This window comes from Oncorhynchus clarkii, chromosome 21, assembly GCF_045791955.1.
Source record: "Oncorhynchus clarkii lewisi isolate Uvic-CL-2024 chromosome 21, UVic_Ocla_1.0, whole genome shotgun sequence".
Classification (NCBI taxonomy): domain Eukaryota; kingdom Metazoa; phylum Chordata; class Actinopteri; order Salmoniformes; family Salmonidae; genus Oncorhynchus; species Oncorhynchus clarkii.
The window spans coordinates 48,175,104-48,196,215 of NC_092167.1; the positions used below are offsets into that span (position 1 = coordinate 48,175,104).

Below are 21,112 nucleotides of genomic sequence, written 5' to 3' on the forward strand. Positions count from 1 at the left end.
ACCCACATGCCTTGTATTTCCTACCAGAGAAGGTTGGGGTTAGACCCAAATGCCTTGTATTTCCTACCAGAGAAGGTTAGGGTTAGACCCAAATGCCTTGTATTTCCTACCAGAGAAGGTTAGGGTTAGACCCAAATGCCTTGTATTTCCTACCAGAGAAGGTTAGGGTTAGACCCAAATGCCTTGTATTTCCTACCAGAGAAGGTTAGGGTTAGACCCACATGCCTTGTATATCCTACCAGAGAAGGTTAGGGTTAGACCCAAATGCCTTGTATTTCCTACCAGAGAAGGTTGGCGTTAGACCCAAATGCCTTGTATTTCCTACCAGAGAAGGTTAGGGTTAGACCCACATGCCTTGTATTTCCTACCAGAGAAGGTTGGGGTTAGACCCAAATGCCTTGTATTTCCTACCAGAGAAGGTTAGGGTTAGACCCAAATGCCTTGTATTTCCTACCAGAGAAGGTTAGGGTTAGACCCAAATGCCTTGTATTTCCTACCAGAGAAGGTTAGGGTTAGACCCAAATGCCTTGTATTTCCTACCAGAGAAGGTTAGGGTTAGACCCAAATGCCTTGTATATCCTACCAGAGAAGGTTAGGGTTAGACCCAACTGCCTGTAACCCCTTCAAGAGAAGGAGACATACTCAAAGTAGGCAATTCTTCAGTTTACCTTCATGTTCCACATGACGGACTCCGAATGCAAGTTTAAATAAAATGGTGTATGGGGATTCCATTCCAGTCTGATGGGAGCTCGCTTTGCTGACAGCTTATCATATTTCAGCCTTGAAATTCTTAATGCAGAAGCCATGAGTGATGCATACGTTTTTTTTTTTGTGATCTTAATATGCATTGCTTCTCTGAAACAAGATTTTGGAGGGTTGCAGTAGGGCCTTTTACCCAGGAAAAAGCTACACTGTGAGAGAGCCCATCTCACCCTAAAAAAAACAAACAAGCCTCAATTTAGATGCAAAAAAAGGGAAACAAAACAAGCATAAATTCAAGCCAATTTATAGTTGAGAGCCATCACTAAAGGCAATGAGGCAAATTGCTTCTGGCAGATCATTTAAAGTACTACTCTTACTACTTGAGTCTCTTCGTCAATATGTTTTGTTGCTAGTTATTTTACTTGTCGTACCATAGAAGTGGACAGCAGAGGAGAGATAATCTCGATAAGGGACTAAACATCAAGGGATATTGAAAACAATTTAGATCGTTTTGAGTTATACAGTGAGTTAGAATGAAACGGTGAGTTAGAATGAAACAGTGTGTTAGAATGAAACAGTGCGTTAGAATGAAACAGTGAGTTAGAATGAAACAGTGAGTTAGAATGAAACAGTGAGTTAGAATGAAACAGTGAGCTAGAATGAAACAGTGTGTTAGAATGAAACAGTGAGTTAGAATGAAACAGTGAGTTAGAATGAAACAGTGAGTTAGAATGAAACAGTGAGTTAGAATGAAACAGTGAGTTAGAATGAAACAGTGTGTTAGAATGAAACAGTGTGTTAGAATGAAACAGTGTGTTAGAATGAAACAGTGAGTTAGAATGAAACAGTGAGTTAGAATGAAACAGTGAGTTAGAATGAAACAAGGCAAAGGAGCTGATCGTGGACTACCGGTAAAGGCAGGCCGAACAGGCCCCCATTAACATCGACGGGGCTGTAGTGGAGCGGGTCGAGAGTTTCAAGTTCCTTGGTGTCCAAATCAACAACGAACTATCATGGTCCAAACATACCAAGACAGTCGTGAAGAAGACACAACAAAACCTTTTCCCCCCTCAGGAGGCTGAAAAGATTTGGCATGGGCCCCTAGATCCGCAAAAGGTTCTACAGCTGCACCATCGAGAGCATCCTGACAGGTTGCATCACCGCCTGGTATGGCAACTGCTCGGCATCTGACCGTAAGGCACTACAGAGGGTAGTGCAAATGGCCCAATACATCACTGGGCCCAAGCTTCCTGCCATCCAGGACCTATACAATAGGCGGTGTCAGAGGAAAGCCCATACAATTGTCAGAGACTCCAGTCACTCAAGGTATAGACTGTTTTCTCTGCTACCGCAGAGCAACCGGTACTGGAGCGCCAAGTCCAGGACCAAAAGGCTCCTCAACAGCATTCTACTCTCAGCTTCTAGCCAATAGACTCCTGAACAATTCATAAAAATTGCCACCGGACAATTTACATTGACCCCCCCTATTGTACACTGCTACTACTCACTGTTTGTTTGTTACCTATGCATAGTCACTTCCACCTACATGTACAGATTACCTCAACTAGCCTGTACCCCTGCACATTGACTCAGTACCGGTGCCCCCTGTATGTAGCCTCGTTATTGTTATTCTTATTGTGTCACTTCTTATTTTAGTCTACTTGGTAAATAATTTATTCTTCTTGAACTGCACTGTTGTTTAAGGGCTTGTAAGTAAGCATTTCACGGTAAGGTCTACACTTGTTGTGTTCGGCGCATGTGGCTAATAAAGTTTGATTTGAAATAAACAATCCTAAGTAAGCCTATGTACTTTCAGCTCTTATCTTTTCAACTACTGTCAGCTATATAATAAAATCTCAATTTACCCGCACTATAACTAAATGAATCCACTATCATACATTATGGACACCTCTGGGGTTTCAAATAAAAACAGACTTCACTTTGAATAGAAATGACAGCAACACACATATCCAACAAAGTCCCTAGAAACTCCGGTGCCAAGAATAGTTTTCCACAATCTGTCTTCGAATGACTAAAAATGACATTAACACCAAGATGTGTATATAAATGTCCTTAAAAGGAAACTTCAACGCTAGACAGTATTTGGGGTATTTTTTCCAGTCTCCCTATGTAATTATGAGTGATGAGAGGTGTTTCAGTCTCCCTTGGTAATTATGAGTGATGAGAGGTGTTCCAGTCTCCCTACATAATGATGAGAGGTGTTCCAGTCTCCCTACATAATGATGAGAGGTGTTTCAGTCTCCCTACATAATGATGAGAGGTGTTTCAGTCTCCCTACATAATGATGAGAGGTGTTTCAGTCTCCCTACATAATGATGAGAGGTCTTTCAGTCTCCCTACATAATGATGAGAGGTGTTCCAGTCTCCCTACATAATGATGAGAGGTGTTTCAGTCTCCCTACATAATGATGATAGGTGTTTCAGTCTCCCTACATAATGATGAGAGGTGTTTCAGTCTCCCTACATAATGATGAGAGGTGTTTCAGTCTCCCTACATAATGATGATAGGTGTTTCAGTCTCCCTACATAATGATGAGAGGTGTTTCAGTCTCCCTACATAATGATGAGAGGTGTTTCAGTCTCCCTACATAATGATGAGAGGTGTTTCAGTCTCCTTACATAATTATGAGAGGTGTTTCAGTCTCCCTACATAATGATGAGAGGTGTTTCAGTCTCCCTACATAATGATGAGAGGTGTTTCAGTCTCCCTACATAATTATGAGTGATGAGAGGTGTTTCAGTCTCCCTACATAATCATGAGAGGCGTTTCAGTCTCCGTACAAAATGATGGGCGATGAGAGGTGTTTCAGTCTCCCTACATAATAATTATGAGAGGTGTTCTAGTCTCCCTACATAATGATGAGAGGTGTTCCAGTCTCCCTACATAATGATGAGAGGTGTTCCAGTCTCCCTACATAATGATGAGAGGTGTTTCAGTCTCCCTACATAATGATGAGAGGTGTTTCAGTCTCCCTACATAATCATGAGAGGTGTTTCAGTCTCCCTACAAAATGATGGGCGATGAGAGGTGTTTCAGTCTCCCTAAATAATCATGAGAGGTGTTTCAGTCTCCCTACATAATGATGAGAGGTGTTTCAGTCTCCCTACATAATGATGAGAGGTGTTTCAGTCTCCCTACATAATCATGAGTGATGAGAGGTGTTTCAGTGGAAAATAAGTATTTGGTCAATAACAAAAGTTTATCTCAATACTTTGTTATATACCCTTTGTTGGCAATGACAGAGGTCAAATGTTTTCTGTAAGTCTTCACAAGATTTTCAAACACTGTTGCTGGTATTTTGGCCCATTCCTCCATGCAGATCTCCTCTAGAGCAGTGATGTTTTGGGGCTGTTGCTGGGCAACACATGCTTTCAACTCCCTCCAAAGATTTTCTATGGGGTTGAGATCTGGAGACTGGCTAGGCCACTCCAGGACCTTGAAATGCTTCTTACGAAGCCACTCTTTCGTTGCCCGGGCGGTGTGTTTGGGATCATTGTCATGCTGAAAGACCCAGCCACGTTTCATCTTCAATGCCCTTGCTGATGGAAGGAGGTTTTCACTCAACATCTCACGATACATGGCCCCATTCATTCTTTCCTTTACACGGATCAGTCGTCCTGGTCCCTTTGCAGAAAAACAGCCCCAAAGCATGATGTTTCCACCCCCATGCTTCACAGTAGGTATGGTGTTCTTTGGATGCAACTCAGCATTCTTTGTCCTCCAAACACGACGAGTTGAGTTTTTACCAAAAAGTTGTATTTTGGTTTCATCTGACCATATGACATTCTCCCAATCTTCTTCTGGATCATCCAAATGCTCTCTAGCAAACTTCAGACGGGCCTGGACATGTACTGGCTTAAGCAGGGGGACACGTCTGGCACTGCAGGATTTGAGTCCCTGGCGGCGTAGTGTGTTACTGATGGTAGGCTTTGTTACTTTGGTCCCAGCTTTCTGCAGGTCATTCACTAGGTCTCCCCGTGTGGTTCTGGGATTTTTGCTCATCGTTCTTGTGATCATTTTGACCCCACGGGGTGAGATCTTGCGTGGAGCCCCAGATTGAGGGAGATTATCAGTGGTCTTGTATGTCTTTCATTTCCTAATAATTGCTCCCACAGTTGATTTCTTCAAACCAAGCTGCTTAACTATTGCAGATTCAGTCTTCCCAGCCTGGTGCAGGTCTACAATTTTGTTTCTGGTGTCCTTTGACAGCTCTTTGGTCTTGGCCATAGTGGAGTTTGGAGTGTGACTGTTTAAGATTGTGGACAGGTGTCTTTTATACTGATAACAAGTTCAAACAGGTGCCATTAATACAGGTAACGAGTGGAGGACAGAGGAGCCTCTTAAAGAAGAAGTTACAGGTCTGTGAGAGCCAGAAATCTTGCTTGTTTGTAGGTGACCAAATACTTATAGGGCTATTTTATATGCAAATAAATTCATAACAAATCCTACAATGTGATTTTCTGGATTTTTTTTCTCATTTTGTCTGTCATAGTTGAAGTGTACCTATGATGAAAATTACAGGCCTCTCTCATCTTTTTAAGTGGGAGAACTTTCACAATTGGTGGCTGACTAAATACTTTTTTGCCCCACTGTAGATGGGCTATGTACAGGTGCAGTGATCTGTGAGCTGCTCTGACAGCTGGTGCTTAAAGCTAGTCAAGGAGATATGAGACTCCAGCTTCAGAGATTTTTGCAGTTCGTTCCAGTCATTGGCAGCAGAGAACTGGAAGGAAAGACGACCAAAGGAGGAATTGGCTTTGGAGGTGACCAGTGAGATATACCTGCTGGAGTGCGTGCTACGAGTGGGTGCTGCTATGGTGACCAGTGAGCTGAGATAAGGCGGGGCTTTACCTAGCAGAGAATTGTAGATAACCTGTGGCCAGTGGGTTTTGCAACGAGTATAAAGCGAGGGCCAACCACCGAGAGCATACAGGTCGCAATGGTGGGTAGTGTATGGGGCTTTGGTGACAGAACTGGCACTGTGATAGACTGCATCCAGTTTGTTGAGTAGAGTGTTGGAGGCTATTTTATAGAGCTCGTCTGGAGGTTAGTTAACACAGTGTCCAAAGAGGGGCCAGAAGTATACAGAATGGTGTCGTCTGTGTAGAGCTGTACCAGAGAATCACCAGTAGCAAGAGCAACATCATTGATGTATACAGAGAAGAGAGTCGACCCGAGGATTGAACCCTGCGGCACCCCCATAGAGACAGCCAGAGGTCCGGACAACAGGCCCTCCGATTTGACACACTGAACTCTATCAGAGAAGTAGTTGGTAAACCAGGCGAGGCAATCATTTGAGAAACCAAGGCTGTCGAGTATGCCAATAACAATGTGGTGATTGACAAGAGTCGAAAGCTTTGGCCAGGTCGATGAATATGGCTGCACAGTAATGTCTCAGTAATGTCTCTTCTTGGCTTTCGAAGACCTTAGAAAGACAGGGTAGGATAGATATAGGTCTGTAGCAGTTTGGGTCTAGAGTGTCCTATGATATGTAGATAATAACTAGATAGGTATAAACAATATGGTAGCAGCTCCACCCTGTCCTATGATATGTAGATAATAACTGGCTAGGTATAAACAATATGGTAGCAGCTCCGCCTTGCCCTCTGATAGTGGGATTGTTTTTGCATATTGCCTTTACCTATCAAATCCTTTCTACACTGAAAAAAAATTGATGTTTCGGTCCCATGTTCCATGAGCAGAAATGAAAGATTGCAGAAATATAATATATATATAATTATATATATATTATATATTATATATATATATATATATAATGTTCCATACGCACAAAAAGCTTCTTTCTCACAAATTTGGTGAATACATTTGTTCACATCCCTGTTAGTGAGCATTTTTTCCTTTGCCGAGTTAATCCATCCACCTGACAGGTGGGCCTATCGAGAACCTGATTAAACATTACACAGGTGCACCTTGTGCTGGGGACAATAAAAGGCCACTCTAAAATGTACAGTTTTGTCACACACAACACAATGCCACAGATGGCTCAAGTTTTAAAAGAACGTGCAATTGGCATGCTGACTGCAGGGATGTCCACCCGAGCTGTTGCCAGATAATTTAATTTTAATTTCTCTACCATAAGAGATAAATAAAGTGGATAGGGCTAGGGGTTGTTTCTAGATGTGGGATAGGGCTAGGGGTTGTTTCTGGACGGGGAATGGGGGATATGGGTGATAGGGGTTGTTTCTAGATGGGGGATAGGGCAAGGGGTTGTTTCTGGACAGGGAATGGGGGATAGGGCTAGGGGTTGTTTCCGGACAGGGGATGGGGGATAGGGCTAGAGGTTGTTTCTGGATGGGGATGGGTGATAGGGGTTGTTTCTGGACAGGGGATGGGGGATAGGGCTAGGGATTGTTTCTGGACAGGGGATGGGGGATAGGGGTTGTTTCTGGACAGGGGATGGGGGATAGGGGTTGTTTCTGGACAGGGGATGGGGGATAGGGCTAGGGATTGTTTCTGGATGGGGGATGGGTGATAGGGGTTGTTTCTGGACAGGGGATGGGGGTAGGGGTTGTTTCTGGACAGGGGATGGGGGATAGGGCTAGGGATTGTTTCTGGACAGGGGATGGGGGATAGGGGTTGTTTCTGGACAGGGGATGGGGGTAGGGGTTGTTTCTGGACAGGGGATGGGGGATAGGGCTAGGGGTTGTTTCTGGACAGGAGATGGGGGATAGGGGTTGTTTCTGGATGGGGGATAGGGGTTGTTTCTGGACAGGGGATGGGGGATAGGGCAAGGGGTTGTTTCTGGACAGGGGATGGGGGATAGGGCTAGGGATTGTTTCTGGACAGGGGATGGGGGATATGGGTTGTTGCTGGACAGGGGATAGGTGATAGGGGTTGTTTCTGGACAGGGGATGGGGGATATGGCTAGGGATTGTTTCTGGACAGGGGATGGGGGATATGGGTTGTTTCTGGACGGGGGATGGGTGATCGGGGTTGTTTCTGGACAGGGGATAGGGCTAGGGGTTGTTTCTGGACAGGGGATAGGGCTAGGGGTTGTTTCTGGACAGGGGATAGGGCTAGGGGTTGTTTCTGGACAGGGGATAGGGCTAGGGGTTGTTTCTGGACAGGGGATAGGGCTAGGGGTTGTTTCTGGACGGGAGATGGGGGATAGGGGTTGTTTCTGGACAGGGGATGGGGGATAGGGCTAGGGGTTGTTTCTGGACGGGAGATGGGGGATAGGGGTGGTTTCTGGACAGGGGATGGGGGATATGACTAGGGGTTGTTTCTGGACAAGGGGATGGGGATAGGGCTAAGGGTTTTTTCTGGACGAGGGGATGGGGGATAGGGCTAGGGTTTGTGTTTGGACAGGGTATAGTGCTAGGGGTTGTATCTGAACAGCGGATGGGGGATAGGGCTAGGGTTTGTTTCTGGAGAGGAGATGGGGGATAGGGGTTGTTTCTGGACAGGGGATGGGTGATAGGGGTTGTTTCTGGACAGGGGATGGGGGATAGGGCTAGGGGTTGTTTCTGGACAGGGGATGGGGGATAGGGCTAGGGATCGTTTCTGGACAGGGGATGGGGGATATGGGTTGTTTCTGGACGGGGGATGGGTGATAGGGGTTGTTTCTGGACAGGGGGTGGGCGATATGGCTAGGGATTGTTTCTGGACAGGGGATGGGGGATAGGGGTTGTTTCTAGACAGGGGATGGGGGATAGGGGTAGGGGTTGTTTCTGGACAGGTGATAGGGCTAGGGCTTGTTTCTGGACAGGGGATAGGGCTAGGGGTTGTTTCTGGACAGGGGATAGGGCTAGGGGTTGTTTCTGGACGGGAGATGGGGGATGGGGGTTGTTTCTGGACGAGGGGATGGGGGATAGGGCTAGGGTTTGTGTTTGGACAGGGTATAGGGCTAGGGGTTGTTTGTGAACAGGGGATGGGGGATAGGGCTAGGGTTTGTTTCTGGAGAGGAGATGGGGGATAGGGGTTGTTTCTGGACAGGGGATGGGGGATAGGGGTTGTTTCTGGACAGGGGATGGGGGATAGGGCTAGGGGTTGTGTCTGGACAAGGTATAGGGCTAGGGGTTGTTTCTGAACAGGGGATGAGGGATAGGGCTAGGGGTTGTTTCTGGACAGGGGAAGGGGATAGGGGTTGTTTCTGGATGGGGGATGAGGGCTAGGGGTTGTTTCTGGACAGGGGATGGGGGATAGGGGTTGTTTCTGGACTGGAGATGGGGGATAGGGGTTGTTTCTGGACAGGGGATGGGGGATAGGGCTAGGGGTTGTGTCTGGACAAGGTATAGGGCTAGGGGTTGTTTCTGAACAGGGGATGAGGGATAGGGCTAGGGGTTGTTTATGGATGGGGGATGGGGGATAGGAGTTGTTTCTGGACAGGGGATGGGGGATAGAGCAAGGGGCTGTTTCTGGACAGGGGATGGGGGATAGGGCTAGGGATTGTTTCTGGACAGGGGATGGGGGATATGGGTTGTTTCTGGATGGGGGATGGGTGATAGGGGTTGTTTCTGGACAGGGGATGGGGGATATGGCTAGGGGTTGTTTCTGGATGGGGGATGGGGGATAGGAGTTGTTTCTGGACAGGGGATGGGGGATAGAGCAAGGGGCTGTTTCTGGACAGGGGATGGGGGATAGGGCTAGGGATTGTTTCTGGACAGGGGATGGGGGATATGGGTTGTTTCTGGATGGGGGATGGGTGATAGGGGTTGTTTCTGGACAGGGGATGGGGGATATGGCTAGGGATTGTTTCTGGACAGGGGATGGGGGATATGGGTTGTTTCTGGACGGGGGATGGGTGATAGGGGTTGTTTCTGGACAGGGGATAGGGCTAGGGGTTGTTTCTGGACAGGGGATAGGGCTAGGGGTTGTTTCTGGACGGGAGATGGGGGATAGGGGTTGTTTCTGGACGAGGGGATGGGGGATAGGCCTAGGGTTTGTGTTTGGACAGGGTATAGGGCTAGGGGTTGTTTCTGAACAGGGGATGGGGGATAGGGCTAGGGTTTGTTTCTGGAGAGGAGATGGGGGATAGGGGTTGTTTCTGGACAGGGGATGGGGGATAGGGGTTGTTTCTGGACAGGGGATGGGGGATAGGGCTAGGGGTTGTGTCTGGACAAGGTATAGGGCTAGGGGTTGTTTCTGAACAGGGGATGAGGGATAGGGCTAGGGGTTGTTTCTGGACAGGGGATGGGGGATAGGGCTAGGGATTGTTTCTGGACAGGTGATGGGGGATAGGGGTTGTTTCTGGATGGGGGATGGGGGCTAGGGGTTGTTTCTGGACAGGGGATGGGGGATAGGGGTTGTTTCTGGACAGGTGATGTGGGATAGGGGTTGTTTCTGGACAGGGGATGGGGGCTATAGGGGTTGTTTCTGGACAGGGGATGTGGGATAGGGGTTGTTTCTGGACAGGGGATGTGGGATAGGGCTAGGGGTTGTTTCTGGACGGGAGATTAGGGATAGGGGTTGTTTCTGGACAGGGGATGGGGGATAGGGCTAAGGGTTGTTTCTGGAAGAGGGGATGGGGGATAGGGCTAGGGTTTGTGTTTGGACAGGGTATAGGGCTAGGGGTTGTTTCTGAACAAGGGATGGGGATAGGGTTTGTTTCTGGACAGGGGATGGGGGATAGGGCTAGGGGTTGTGTCTGGACAAGGTATAGGGCTAGGGGTTGTTTCTGAACAGGGGATGAGGAATAGGGGTTGTTTCTGGACGGGCGATGGCGGATAGGGGTTGTTTCTGGACAGGGGATGAGGGATAGGGCAAGGAGTTGTTTCTGGACAGGGGATGGGGGATAGGGCTAGGGATTGTTTCTGGACAGGGGATGCAGGATATGGGTTGTTTCTGGACAGGGGATCGGGGATAGGGGTTGTTTCTAGACAGGGGATGGGGGATAGGGCTAGGGGTTGTTTCTGGACAGGGGATAGGGCTAGGGGTTGTTTCTGGACAGGGGATAGGGCTAGGGGTTGTTTCTGGACGGGCGATGGCGGATAGGGGTTGTTTCTGGACAGGGGATGGGGGATATGACTAGGGGTTGTTTCTGGACGAGGGGATGGGGGATAGGGCTAGGGGTTGTTTCTGGATGAGGGGATGGGGGATAGGGCTAGGGTTTGTGTTTGGACAAGGTATAGGGCTAGGGGTTGTTTCTGAACAGGGGATGGGGGATAGGGCTAGGGTTTGTTTCTGGAGAGGAGATGGGGGATAGGGGTTGTTTCTGGACAGGGTTGGGGGATAGGGGTTGTTTCTGGACAGGGGATGGGGGATAGGGCTAGGGGTTGTTTCTGGACAGGGGTTGGGGGATAGGGGTTGTTTCTGGACAGGGGATGGGGGATAGGGCTAGGGGTTGTGTCTGGACAAGGTATAGGGCTAGGGGTTGTTTCTGAACAGGGGATGAGGGATAGGGCTAGGGGTTGTTTCTGGACAGGGGATGGGGGATAGGGCTAGGGATTGTTTCTGGACAGGTGATGGGGGATAGGGGTTGTTTCTGGATGGGGGATGGGGGCTAGGGGTTGTTTCTGGACAGGGGATGGGGGATAGGGGTTGTTTCTGGACAGGTGATGTGGGATAGGGGTTGTTTCTGGACAGGGGATGGGGGCTATAGGGGTTGTTTCTGGACAGGGGATGTGGGATAGGGGTTGTTTCTGGACAGGGGATGTGGGATAGGGCTAGGGGTTGTTTCTGGACGGGAGATTAGGGATAGGGGTTGTTTCTGGACAGGGGATGGGGGATATGACTAGGGGTTGTTTCTGGACGAGGGGATGGGGGATAGGGCTAAGGGTTGTTTCTGGAAGAGGGGATGGGGGATAGGGCTAGGGTTTGTGTTTGGACAGGGTATAGGGCTAGGGGTTGTTTCTGAACAAGGGATGGGGGATAGGGTTTGTTTCTGGACAGGGGATGGGGGATAGGGCTAGGGGTTGTGTCTGGACAAGGTATAGGGCTAGGGGTTGTTTCTGAACAGGGGATGAGGAATAGGGGTTGTTTCTGGACGGGCGATGGCGGATAGGGGTTGTTTCTGGACAGGGGATGAGGGATAGGGCAAGGAGTTGTTTCTGGACAGGGGATGGGGGATAGGGCTAGGGATTGTTTCTGGACAGGGGATGCAGGATATGGGTTGTTTCTGGACAGGGGATGGGGGATAGGGGTTGTTTCTAGACAGGGGATGGGGGATAGGGCTAGGGGTTGTTTCTGGACAGGGGATAGGGCTAGGGGTTGTTTCTGGACAGGGGATAGGGCTAGGGGTTGTTTCTGGACGGGCGATGGCGGATAGGGGTTGTTTCTGGACAGGGGATGGGGGATATGACTAGGGGTTGTTTCTGGACGAGGGGATGGGGGATAGGGCTAGGGGTTGTTTCTGGATGAGGGGATGGGGGATAGGGCTAGGGTTTGTGTTTGGACAGGGTATAGGGCTAGGGGTTGTTTCTGAACAGGGGATGGGGGATAGGGCTAGGGTTTGTTTCTGGAGAGGAGATGGGGGATAGGGGTTGTTTCTGGACAGGGTTGGGGGATAGGGGTTGTTTCTGGACAGGGGATGGGGGATAGGGCTAGGGGTTGTTTCTGGACAGGGGTTGGGGGATAGGGGTTGTTTCTGGACAGGGGATGGGGGCTATAGGGGTTGTTTCTGGACAGGGGATGTGGGATAGGGGTTGTTTCTGGACAGGGGATGTGGGATAGGGCTAGGGGTTGTTTCTGGACAGGGGATGGGGGCTAGGGGTTGTTTCTGGACAGGGGATGGGGGATAGGGATAGGGGTTGTTTCTGGACAGGGGATGGGGGATGTTTCTGGACGGGGGCCCACCCTATTATTTTCACCAATCAAGGGGATCAGAAGAAGAAGAGGAAAGGAAATCATTTAAGACTACTTGGACGTAGGAAAAGTGTTGCACTGCTGTTTTCCACAGCACTATTTTCCAGGACATTTATGCAGGGGCATAGTCTAACGAGGAGATTACTTTTAATAGCAGTTATTAAACAGAGCAATTCAGACGGTCATTTCACCTTCAGCCCCCTGATTGAAGATGTATTATTCTCTATGACATCAATCCTGCGGTCAACTACTTGATTAGTGGATGTGCCCGAGTGCGTAAGAGAACCCTCTTCTTATTGACAATCGACCAAATGTGACCTTTGAAATGAATTAATTTCCGGGGTAACTTATTAACATTAATGCTGAAATTCATGCATTCGTTTAACGACATTGTCCCTGCCACATCTATCATAATTTCAAAAGCAGCCGAGTGTGACAAAGAGCCGGCTCTGCAAGGCGTGGATCTGCAGTAACCGGCCCAGCTGTTGTCGTCAAACTCTTTCACATTACGATGGACTGGGCTTCAGGCCTTCTGGCTTCCTCTCCACACCTACACTGAACAAAAACATATAAACGCAACATGTAAAGTATTGGTCTCGTGTTTCATGAGCTGAAATAAAACAAACCAGAAGTGTTCCATACGCACAATAAAACTTATTTATTTCTCAAATGTTTTGCACAAATGTGTTTCCATCGCTGTTAGTGAGCATTTCTCCACTGCCGAGATAACCCATCCACCTGACAGGTGTGGCATATCAAGAAGCTGATTAAACAGCATGATCATTACACAGGTGCACCTTGTGCCGGGGGACAATAAAATGTTATATTTCAATTGACAGATTTCCTTATATGAACTGTAACTCAGTAAAATCTTTGAAATTGTTGCATGTTGTATATATATGTTTTTTGTTCAGTATATATCCCTGCTGCATCATACCATCCAGAGGTGGGTTCAAATACTATTTGAAATCTTTCAAATAGTTAGAGAATTTTGCTCTAGCCTGTCTGTAGTGAGTGGGGTTTAGGGACAATTCTATTGGTTCCATTGTGCCAGGAAATCTCAATCAAGCACAGCAAAATTATTATTTTAGATAGTATTTGAACCTAGGAATATATAATACACACATAGGCAGTTGTATCCTCGACATGACACCTGACATCAACACGCAGAGGCTCGCCTCAATTCTGAGCCCTAAAACCGCAATGGAACAAACATGGCATGAAAGATACTGTTGAGAAAATGGGGAGAAAACGCTCTTGAGATGTATGATGCCTAATATCATGACAGCACGTATACATTACACCAAGATCCTCTGCATGTGACGGTCCCTGAGGTTTTACCAACCTCGATTTGTTCTTCCAGAGCTCTAACAGACTGTTTACATCGCCTTGGTAACTCCTGAGGCAGTCGCCACATCAAGCACTCGACGCACACCAGCTTGAACTGGCTCCGTTGCATCTATCTCAAATTGTCCCCTCTAGGCATTGATTTCGATAGTGTTTCTTTGTCCCCCCCCCCCCCCCCCTAAAAGAACCCCTAAAATAACCTATTTTATGTTAAACCTATATGTGATATTAAAGACAGGGAAGTGCCAATTGAGTTGTGTCAAACGTTCTCTTTTCACTTCCTTCCTGTCACAAGGCATGACTCATTCAACAAACTAGTTTCTAATGCCACTACAGTTGGAAGGCTGAGTGAATCCGACCTGACAGTATTGCATAAATCCGAGGCCCTCAATTTAAAGTTGCTTTGAGGAAACCGTCCACAAATCCACTCGCAGTATTAAGACTTGGCAGCACCACTTCTGAGAGGTTTATTACGGGGGTGTCCTCCTTCACACTTTGCTGAGTTGCGTCAACTGCGGCTGCCGAGACGTTATCTGAGGCGTCACAGAGCCACGTACTATAGGTGACCATCTTGACTTAGGTACGTAAAATTAACTTTTTTTTTTTGCGAGAAACGTTCAGAGATTATTTGAGTTGGGTGTTTGCGAAATTTGTATTAATTTAAATAAATAGTTAGCAGAAAGAGAGGTGAAAACATTTCTGTAGGCCTAGTTGTATTGGAAAATAGTTATTGACGATTCACACAGAACTACAGAACTACTTCTCAGATTTGGGTTGTTTGCGGCCTGTGGAGAAATGGATTCATATCAAGGCAATTTGAAGTGCGTCTCTATTCAACTACTAATCTCACCATTAATCTGTCTTCTTGAAAGTGTTCGACAACAAAAGGAAATGTTTCCCTTTGAAATCCAAGTATCGATATATTTTCCCTCGACTAACATCACAGAGGGCTAAGAAACTAGAACAGGGGAAATGATTCATATGGACGTACTTTACGAGACGATCAAACAAAGGAGACTGAACCTTTTTCAAATCTAGGAGGAGTTGAGACTGAACCTTTTTCATATCTAGGAGGAGTTGAGACTGAACCTTTTTCAAATCTAGGAGGAGTTGAGACTGAACCTTTTTCAAATCTAGGAGGAGTTGAGACTGAACCTTTTTCAAATCTAGGAGGAGTTGAGACTGAACCTTTTTCAAATCTAGGAGTTGAGACTGAACATTCTTCGAGACTGAACATTCTTCAAATGTAGGAGTTGAGACTGAACATTCTTCAAATTTAGGAGGAGTTGAGACTGAACATTCTTCAAATGTAGGAGTTGAGACTGAACATTCTTCAAATCTAGGAGTTGAGACTGAACATTCTTCGAGACTGAACATTCTTCAAATGTAGGAGTTGAGACTGAACATTCTTCAAATTTATGAGTTGAGACTGAACATTCTTCAAATCTAGGAGTTGAGACTGAACATTCTTCGAGACTGAACATTCTTCAAATGTAGGAGTTGAGACTGAACATTCTTCAAATTTAGGAGTTGAGACTGAACATTCTTCAAATTTAGGAGTTGAGACTGAACATTCTTCAAATCTAGGAGTTGAGACTGAACATTCTTCGAGACTGAACATTCTTCAAATGTAGGAGTTGAGACTGAACATTCTTCAAATTTAGGAGTTGAGACTGAACATTCTTCAAATTTAGGAGTTGAGACTGAACATTCTTCAAATCTAGGAGTTGAGACTGAACATTCTTCGAGACTGAACATTCTTCAAATGTAGGAGTTGAGACTGAACATTCTTCAAATTTAGGAGTTGAGACTGAACATTCTTCAAATTTAGGAGTTGAGACTGAACATTCTTCAAATCTAGGAGTTGAGACTGAACATTCTTCGAGACTGAACATTCTTCAAATGTAGGAGTTGAGACTGAACATTCTTCAAATCTAGGAGTTGAGACTGAACATTCTTCGAGACTGAACATTCTTCAAATGTAGGAGTTGAGACTGAACATTCTTCAAATTTAGGAGTTGAGACTGAACATTCTTCAAATTTAGGAGTTGAGACTGAACATTCTTCAAATCTAGGAGTTGAGACTGAACATTCTTCGAGACTGAACATTCTTCAAATGTAGGAGTTGAGACTGAACATTCTTCAAATTTAGGAGTTGAGACTGAACATTCTTCAAATTTAGGAGTTGAGACTGAACATTCTTCAAATTTAGGAGTTGAGACTGAACATTCTTCAAATCTAGGAGTTGAGACTGAACATTCTTCGAGACTGAACATTCTTCAAATGTAGGAGTTGAGACTGAACATTCTTCAAATTTAGGAGTTGAGACTGAACATTCTTCAAATTTAGGAGGAGTTGAGACTGAACATTCTTCAAATCTAGGAGTTGAGACTGAACATTCTTCAAATCTAGGAGTTGAGACTGAACATTCTTCAAATCTAGGAGTTGAGACTGAACATTCTTCAAATCAACAAGGAGTTGAGACTGAACATTCTTCAAATCAACAAGGAGTTGAGACTGAACATTCTTCAGATCAACAAGGAGTTGAGACTGAACATTCTTCAAATCAACAAGGAGAGGTTGAGTTATTATGAACAGTACCTAAAGAGTAAACTGAGCTGAATTGAGTGTCTGTGTGTGAGAGTATGTGTGAGTGGAGTGTGTGTGTGTGTGACTGTGAGCGAGAAAGAGAGTATGTATGTGTGTATGCGAGAGAAAGCGAGGAGGGGAGATAGAGAGAGAGAGAGAGAATGTGTGTCTGTGTGGGGTTATGTGTCTCAATCAGCTTTTGTCATTTCTGTCCTCCATTAGGGTTATCTAATACACTGAGCCACTCGTTCTGCTCCCATCATTGTCTCAGAATGATCCTCCACCAACGCTCTCGCACGAGTACGAAATGAATTCAATGTATTTAAATAATAACTATTAGTTATATTAAAGATAGGCAGTGTATGGGTTCCCAGAGCTCACTTTTACCGCCCCAGGCATTTCTCTCCAATATTGGCTGCTGTTCAGAACAAGAGAGAGAGAGAGCCATCTAAACACAAGGGAGGTGAATGGGCCATCTAAACACAAGGGAGGTATATGGGCCATTTAAACACAAGGGAGGTATATGGGCCATTTAAACAAGGGAGGTGGATGGGCCATCTAAACACAAGGGAGGTGGATGGGCCATGTAAATGGGACATTTAAACACAAGGGAGGTGGAAGAGCCATCTAAACGCAAGGGAGGTAGAAGAGCCATCTAAACACAAGGGAGGTGGATGGGCCATTTAAACACAAGGGAGGTGGATGGGCCATTTAGACACAATGGAGGTGGATGGGACATTTAAACACAAGGGAGGTGGATGGGCCATTTAGACACAAGGGAGGTGGATGGGCCATTTAAACACAAGGGAGATGGGTGGGCCATTTAAACACAAGGGAGATGGATGGGCCATTTAGACACAAGGGAGTGGGATGGGCCATTTAAACACAAGGGAGGTGGATGGACCATTTAGACACAAGGGAGGTGGATGGACCATTTAGACACAAGGGAGTTGGATGGGCCATTTAAACACAAGGGAGGTGGATAAGAGAAGACTTCTACTGATGATCAAGAAGTGGGAGAGACGGAGAGATTCTTTCCATTATCGGAAAGGATTCGGAGCGACGCTGTGGCCCCACGGGGGGCACGGGGGAGTGAGACGAGAGGGCCCTGGGTTCATGTGTCTATCAATGCCACGTCTTTTCAGGATCATGGTTCAAGGCACATGGCAAGGGAAAAGGAAAGGGGAGACTGGTACGTCGCCTTGGGTGTTTGACGGGTCGCTAAGGACCCTGAGCTAGTAGAGACTATGTTCTCTGGTGTCTAAAAGGGGGGGGGGGGGGTGATGCTCTAGGCCCGGGAAAGAGCGGCTACGGGGGGTGTAGAGTGTGTGATTGAGAGAAGTAGGCCAACTGGACACACAACTTCTGTCTGGTGCTGTGGAACTGAGTTAAGACAATTCAAGTGGGGCGTGAAGAAGACACGGACAGAGAGATAGAGAGGTCGAGTGGGGCTGCAAAAACAAACAAACAAACAAACAAACAAACAAACACAGCTATTTGTTGTGTATCTAGTCCATGATGAATCCAGTAAACATGCATTACGTGTAGAATATCAAAAGAAGAGAAGTTGCAGTAGCCAAGTCTGAAACATTATTTTCTAGTATTTTAGAATATAATTATTTTCACGGTAAATGCAGCAAAAGTGTGCAGTTGGTATTGTGAGAGGGATAGTGTGCACTTGGTAGTGTGAGAGGGATAGTGTGCACTTGGTAGTGTGAGAGGGATAGTGTGCACATGGTAGTGTGAGAGGGATAGTGTGCACATGGTAGTGTGAGAGAGAAAGTGTGCACATGGTAGTGTGAGAGGGATAGTGTGCACTTGGTAGTGTGAGAGGGATAGTGTGCACTTGGTAGTGTGAGAGAGAAAGTGTGCACTTGGTAGTGTGAGAGAGAAAGTGTGCACTTGGTAGTGTGAGAGGGATAGTGTGCACTTGGTAGTGTGAGAGGGATAGTGTGCACTTGGTAGTGTGAGAGAGAAAGTGTGCACTTGGTAGTGTGAGAGGGATAGTGTGCACTTGGTAGTGTGAGAGGGATAGTGTGCACTTGGTAGTGTGAGAGGGATAGTGTGCACTTGGTAGTGTGAGAGGGATAGTGTGCACATGGTAGTGTGAGAGGGATAGTGTGCACTTGGTAGTGTGAGAGAGACAGTGTGCACTTGGTATTGTGAGAGAGAATTGGTAACCACAGACTCCGAGAAGGCTCCGGAACGTATTTGAAGCGAGATCTCAGATCATTTTTATTTTAATCTTTTAAAATTGCAACCACCCACAGGCTCAGAAGACTCCAGCTGGCAAGCAATTCTGAAGAGAACAGATTCTACACAGACTGGGGCCATAGGGAGACAGGCAGGGAAGTGAAAGAAGCCGTACTGTTGATTAAATTTAGTTGGTTTAGCCGCTTAGCTTCTCCTCCAGGGTGATTTACAGTTCTACAGAAGATATTTACCTGAGTTGGCTCAGGTTGACTAAGGTAACGCGGCTACAAGTCTTCAAGGTCGGAAAACCGACCTGCAAACCTCCGGTTGTGTTTTTTGTAAAAAAAAAATAATTAATATCATCGTTATTTATACAGGTTAGTCTCACTGAGATAAACAATCTAATTTTACAAGAGATACCTGGTCCAGAAGCACACCTAACATAATCTCTTAATACAATGAGGCTCTAGGGTAAAAGCCACTTTCAGTTTGATATCCATTGTACAGTATACGTCGGAATGTAGAATGCAGAATTTCCTTCAACCTACCATCTATTGACCATATCAATTATACTTTTTCAACAGACAAGTTTCCTTACTGAGTGTTGGACTCAATGAATGCAGACAACGAAGTATATCTGCTGGTCGAAGACATTAATAATTGTTCCGTTCATTACTTTCACCATTCCAAAGACCAGTTTTCCACGGAAGGTTTTTACACTGTAACGGGGTTTATAAGTTGCTGCCAACCCCCAAAAATAATGTAACTATACAACCTCAGAGTGCAGTTAAGGGTTAAAATGTAAGGTACTTACTCATAGACCTTCAGCTGGAGACATTGGTTATGCAGGAATAGAAACTCTCTCTCTGATCCGTAGTCTATGGAAAGTTTCTCCCTGAGGTCCCTTTGGGGGGAAAAACAGTTTAAAGAGAAAGAAAATTACTCTTAAACATTTTACTTTTGATGAGTTATTGCTTAAATGAAACGTCAGAAATGAGTATTAATTTGAGACGCCTCTGAATGAATATGATTAACACTAATATTAATCATATGTATCTCTCTATACATGGGACACACAGGGTCGATTTCTAACAGTAGCATATTGAAACCAATTTATTATTTATATTATTTCTCAGTTATTTTACCAGATAAGTTGACTGAGAATGCATTCTCATTTTCAGCAACGACCTGGGGAATAGTTACAGTGGAGAGGAAGGGGGGGATGAATGAGCCAATTGTAAACTGGGGAATATTAGGTGGCCGTGATGGTTTTGAGGGCCAGATTGGGAATTTAGCCAGGACACCGGGGTTAACACCCCTACTCTTACGATAAGTAGCATGGGATCATTAATGACCTAAGAGAGTCAGGACACCTGTTTAACATCCCATCCGAAAGACAGCACCCTACGCAGGGCAGTATCCCCAATCACTGCCCTGGGGCATTGGGATATTTATTTTAGACCAGAGGAAAGAGTGCCTCCTACTGGCCCTCCAACACCACTTCCAGCAGCATCTGGTCTCCCATCCAGGGACTGACCAGTACAAACCCTGCTTAGCTTCAGAAGCAAGCCAGCAGTTGTATGCAGGGTGGTATGGTGCTGGCAATAACATACAGTAAGTTAACATTATACCAAATACAAAAGACACTGATCAAAAGCCCTAGCTCTTTAAAGAAAGAAACTTCTTGACTTAGTTTAGATCAAGAACATCAGTGAGAATGGAACAAATGTGTCACTTAAGTAATGGACGTAAAAACCGATTGCAATGTTGTTATAATTTCTGTCACATTTAATTTCCGATTGATTATTCATGCAGTTTCATTTTAATGCAAAAAAAATAATCTTAAAAGCATTGCCACCCTACCCACACCACAAAATCTAATTTGCTGAATTTACATGCCAGCTTCTGATAATATAATATAATAATAACATTTATATATATGATAATATCTGAGTCGTTGAAACATTTAAGTAGCCTTTGCTGTTTGTTTAAAATACAATTTCAAACAAACTAATAAATAGGTGAAGAATAAGTCATAACCAAAATAAATAATTTTACATTTATCCATCATCTTACACAAAAAAAAATCTTGGTCATTTGTTGCAAGTCAGTGACAAAATAGTTTTGCATTAAATTAAAAGGATAGGGCCTCTGGTCACTTTCACCTCCCTTCTAACACCTCCAACTTAGAGGGACTGGATTGGTGCTACACGAAGATGACGTGCCCCTTTCAGACCGTTTCGGTATTGCAATGTCACCAATTATCAGGCCGAAGCAGACTGGCATTCCCTCCCTAATCGAGGATACAGGAACGCTCCGTTATCTCTCACTTTGCAAAGGCTCCATTTCCATATTTATGATACACAAATGCTAATGCATTTTGGTTGAGGCGGGTACTCTCTCTGGACTGATACGGTGGAGTGGGGTCTCCCACTAAGGTCACAAAGGCAATTGTGTATGTATGTATGTATGTATGTGTGTGTGTGTGTGTGTGTG

The 21,112-nt window shown here is 45.7% G+C and overlaps 1 protein-coding gene across 2 annotated transcripts in view; it reads right to left on the reverse strand.

Annotated features, from left to right (window-relative positions):
- The window catches only part of LOC139379111 (glucosidase 2 subunit beta-like), a 270,891-nt gene that overhangs the window by 84,048 nt on the left and 165,731 nt on the right, over nt 1–21,112 (reverse strand). For both annotated transcript variants that reach the window (XM_071121937.1, XM_071121936.1), the window contains exon 12: nt 19,431–19,520. In XM_071121937.1, coding sequence (XP_070978038.1) covers nt 19,431–19,520 — 90 coding nt within the window. The remainder of the gene's footprint in view (nt 1–19,430; nt 19,521–21,112) is intronic.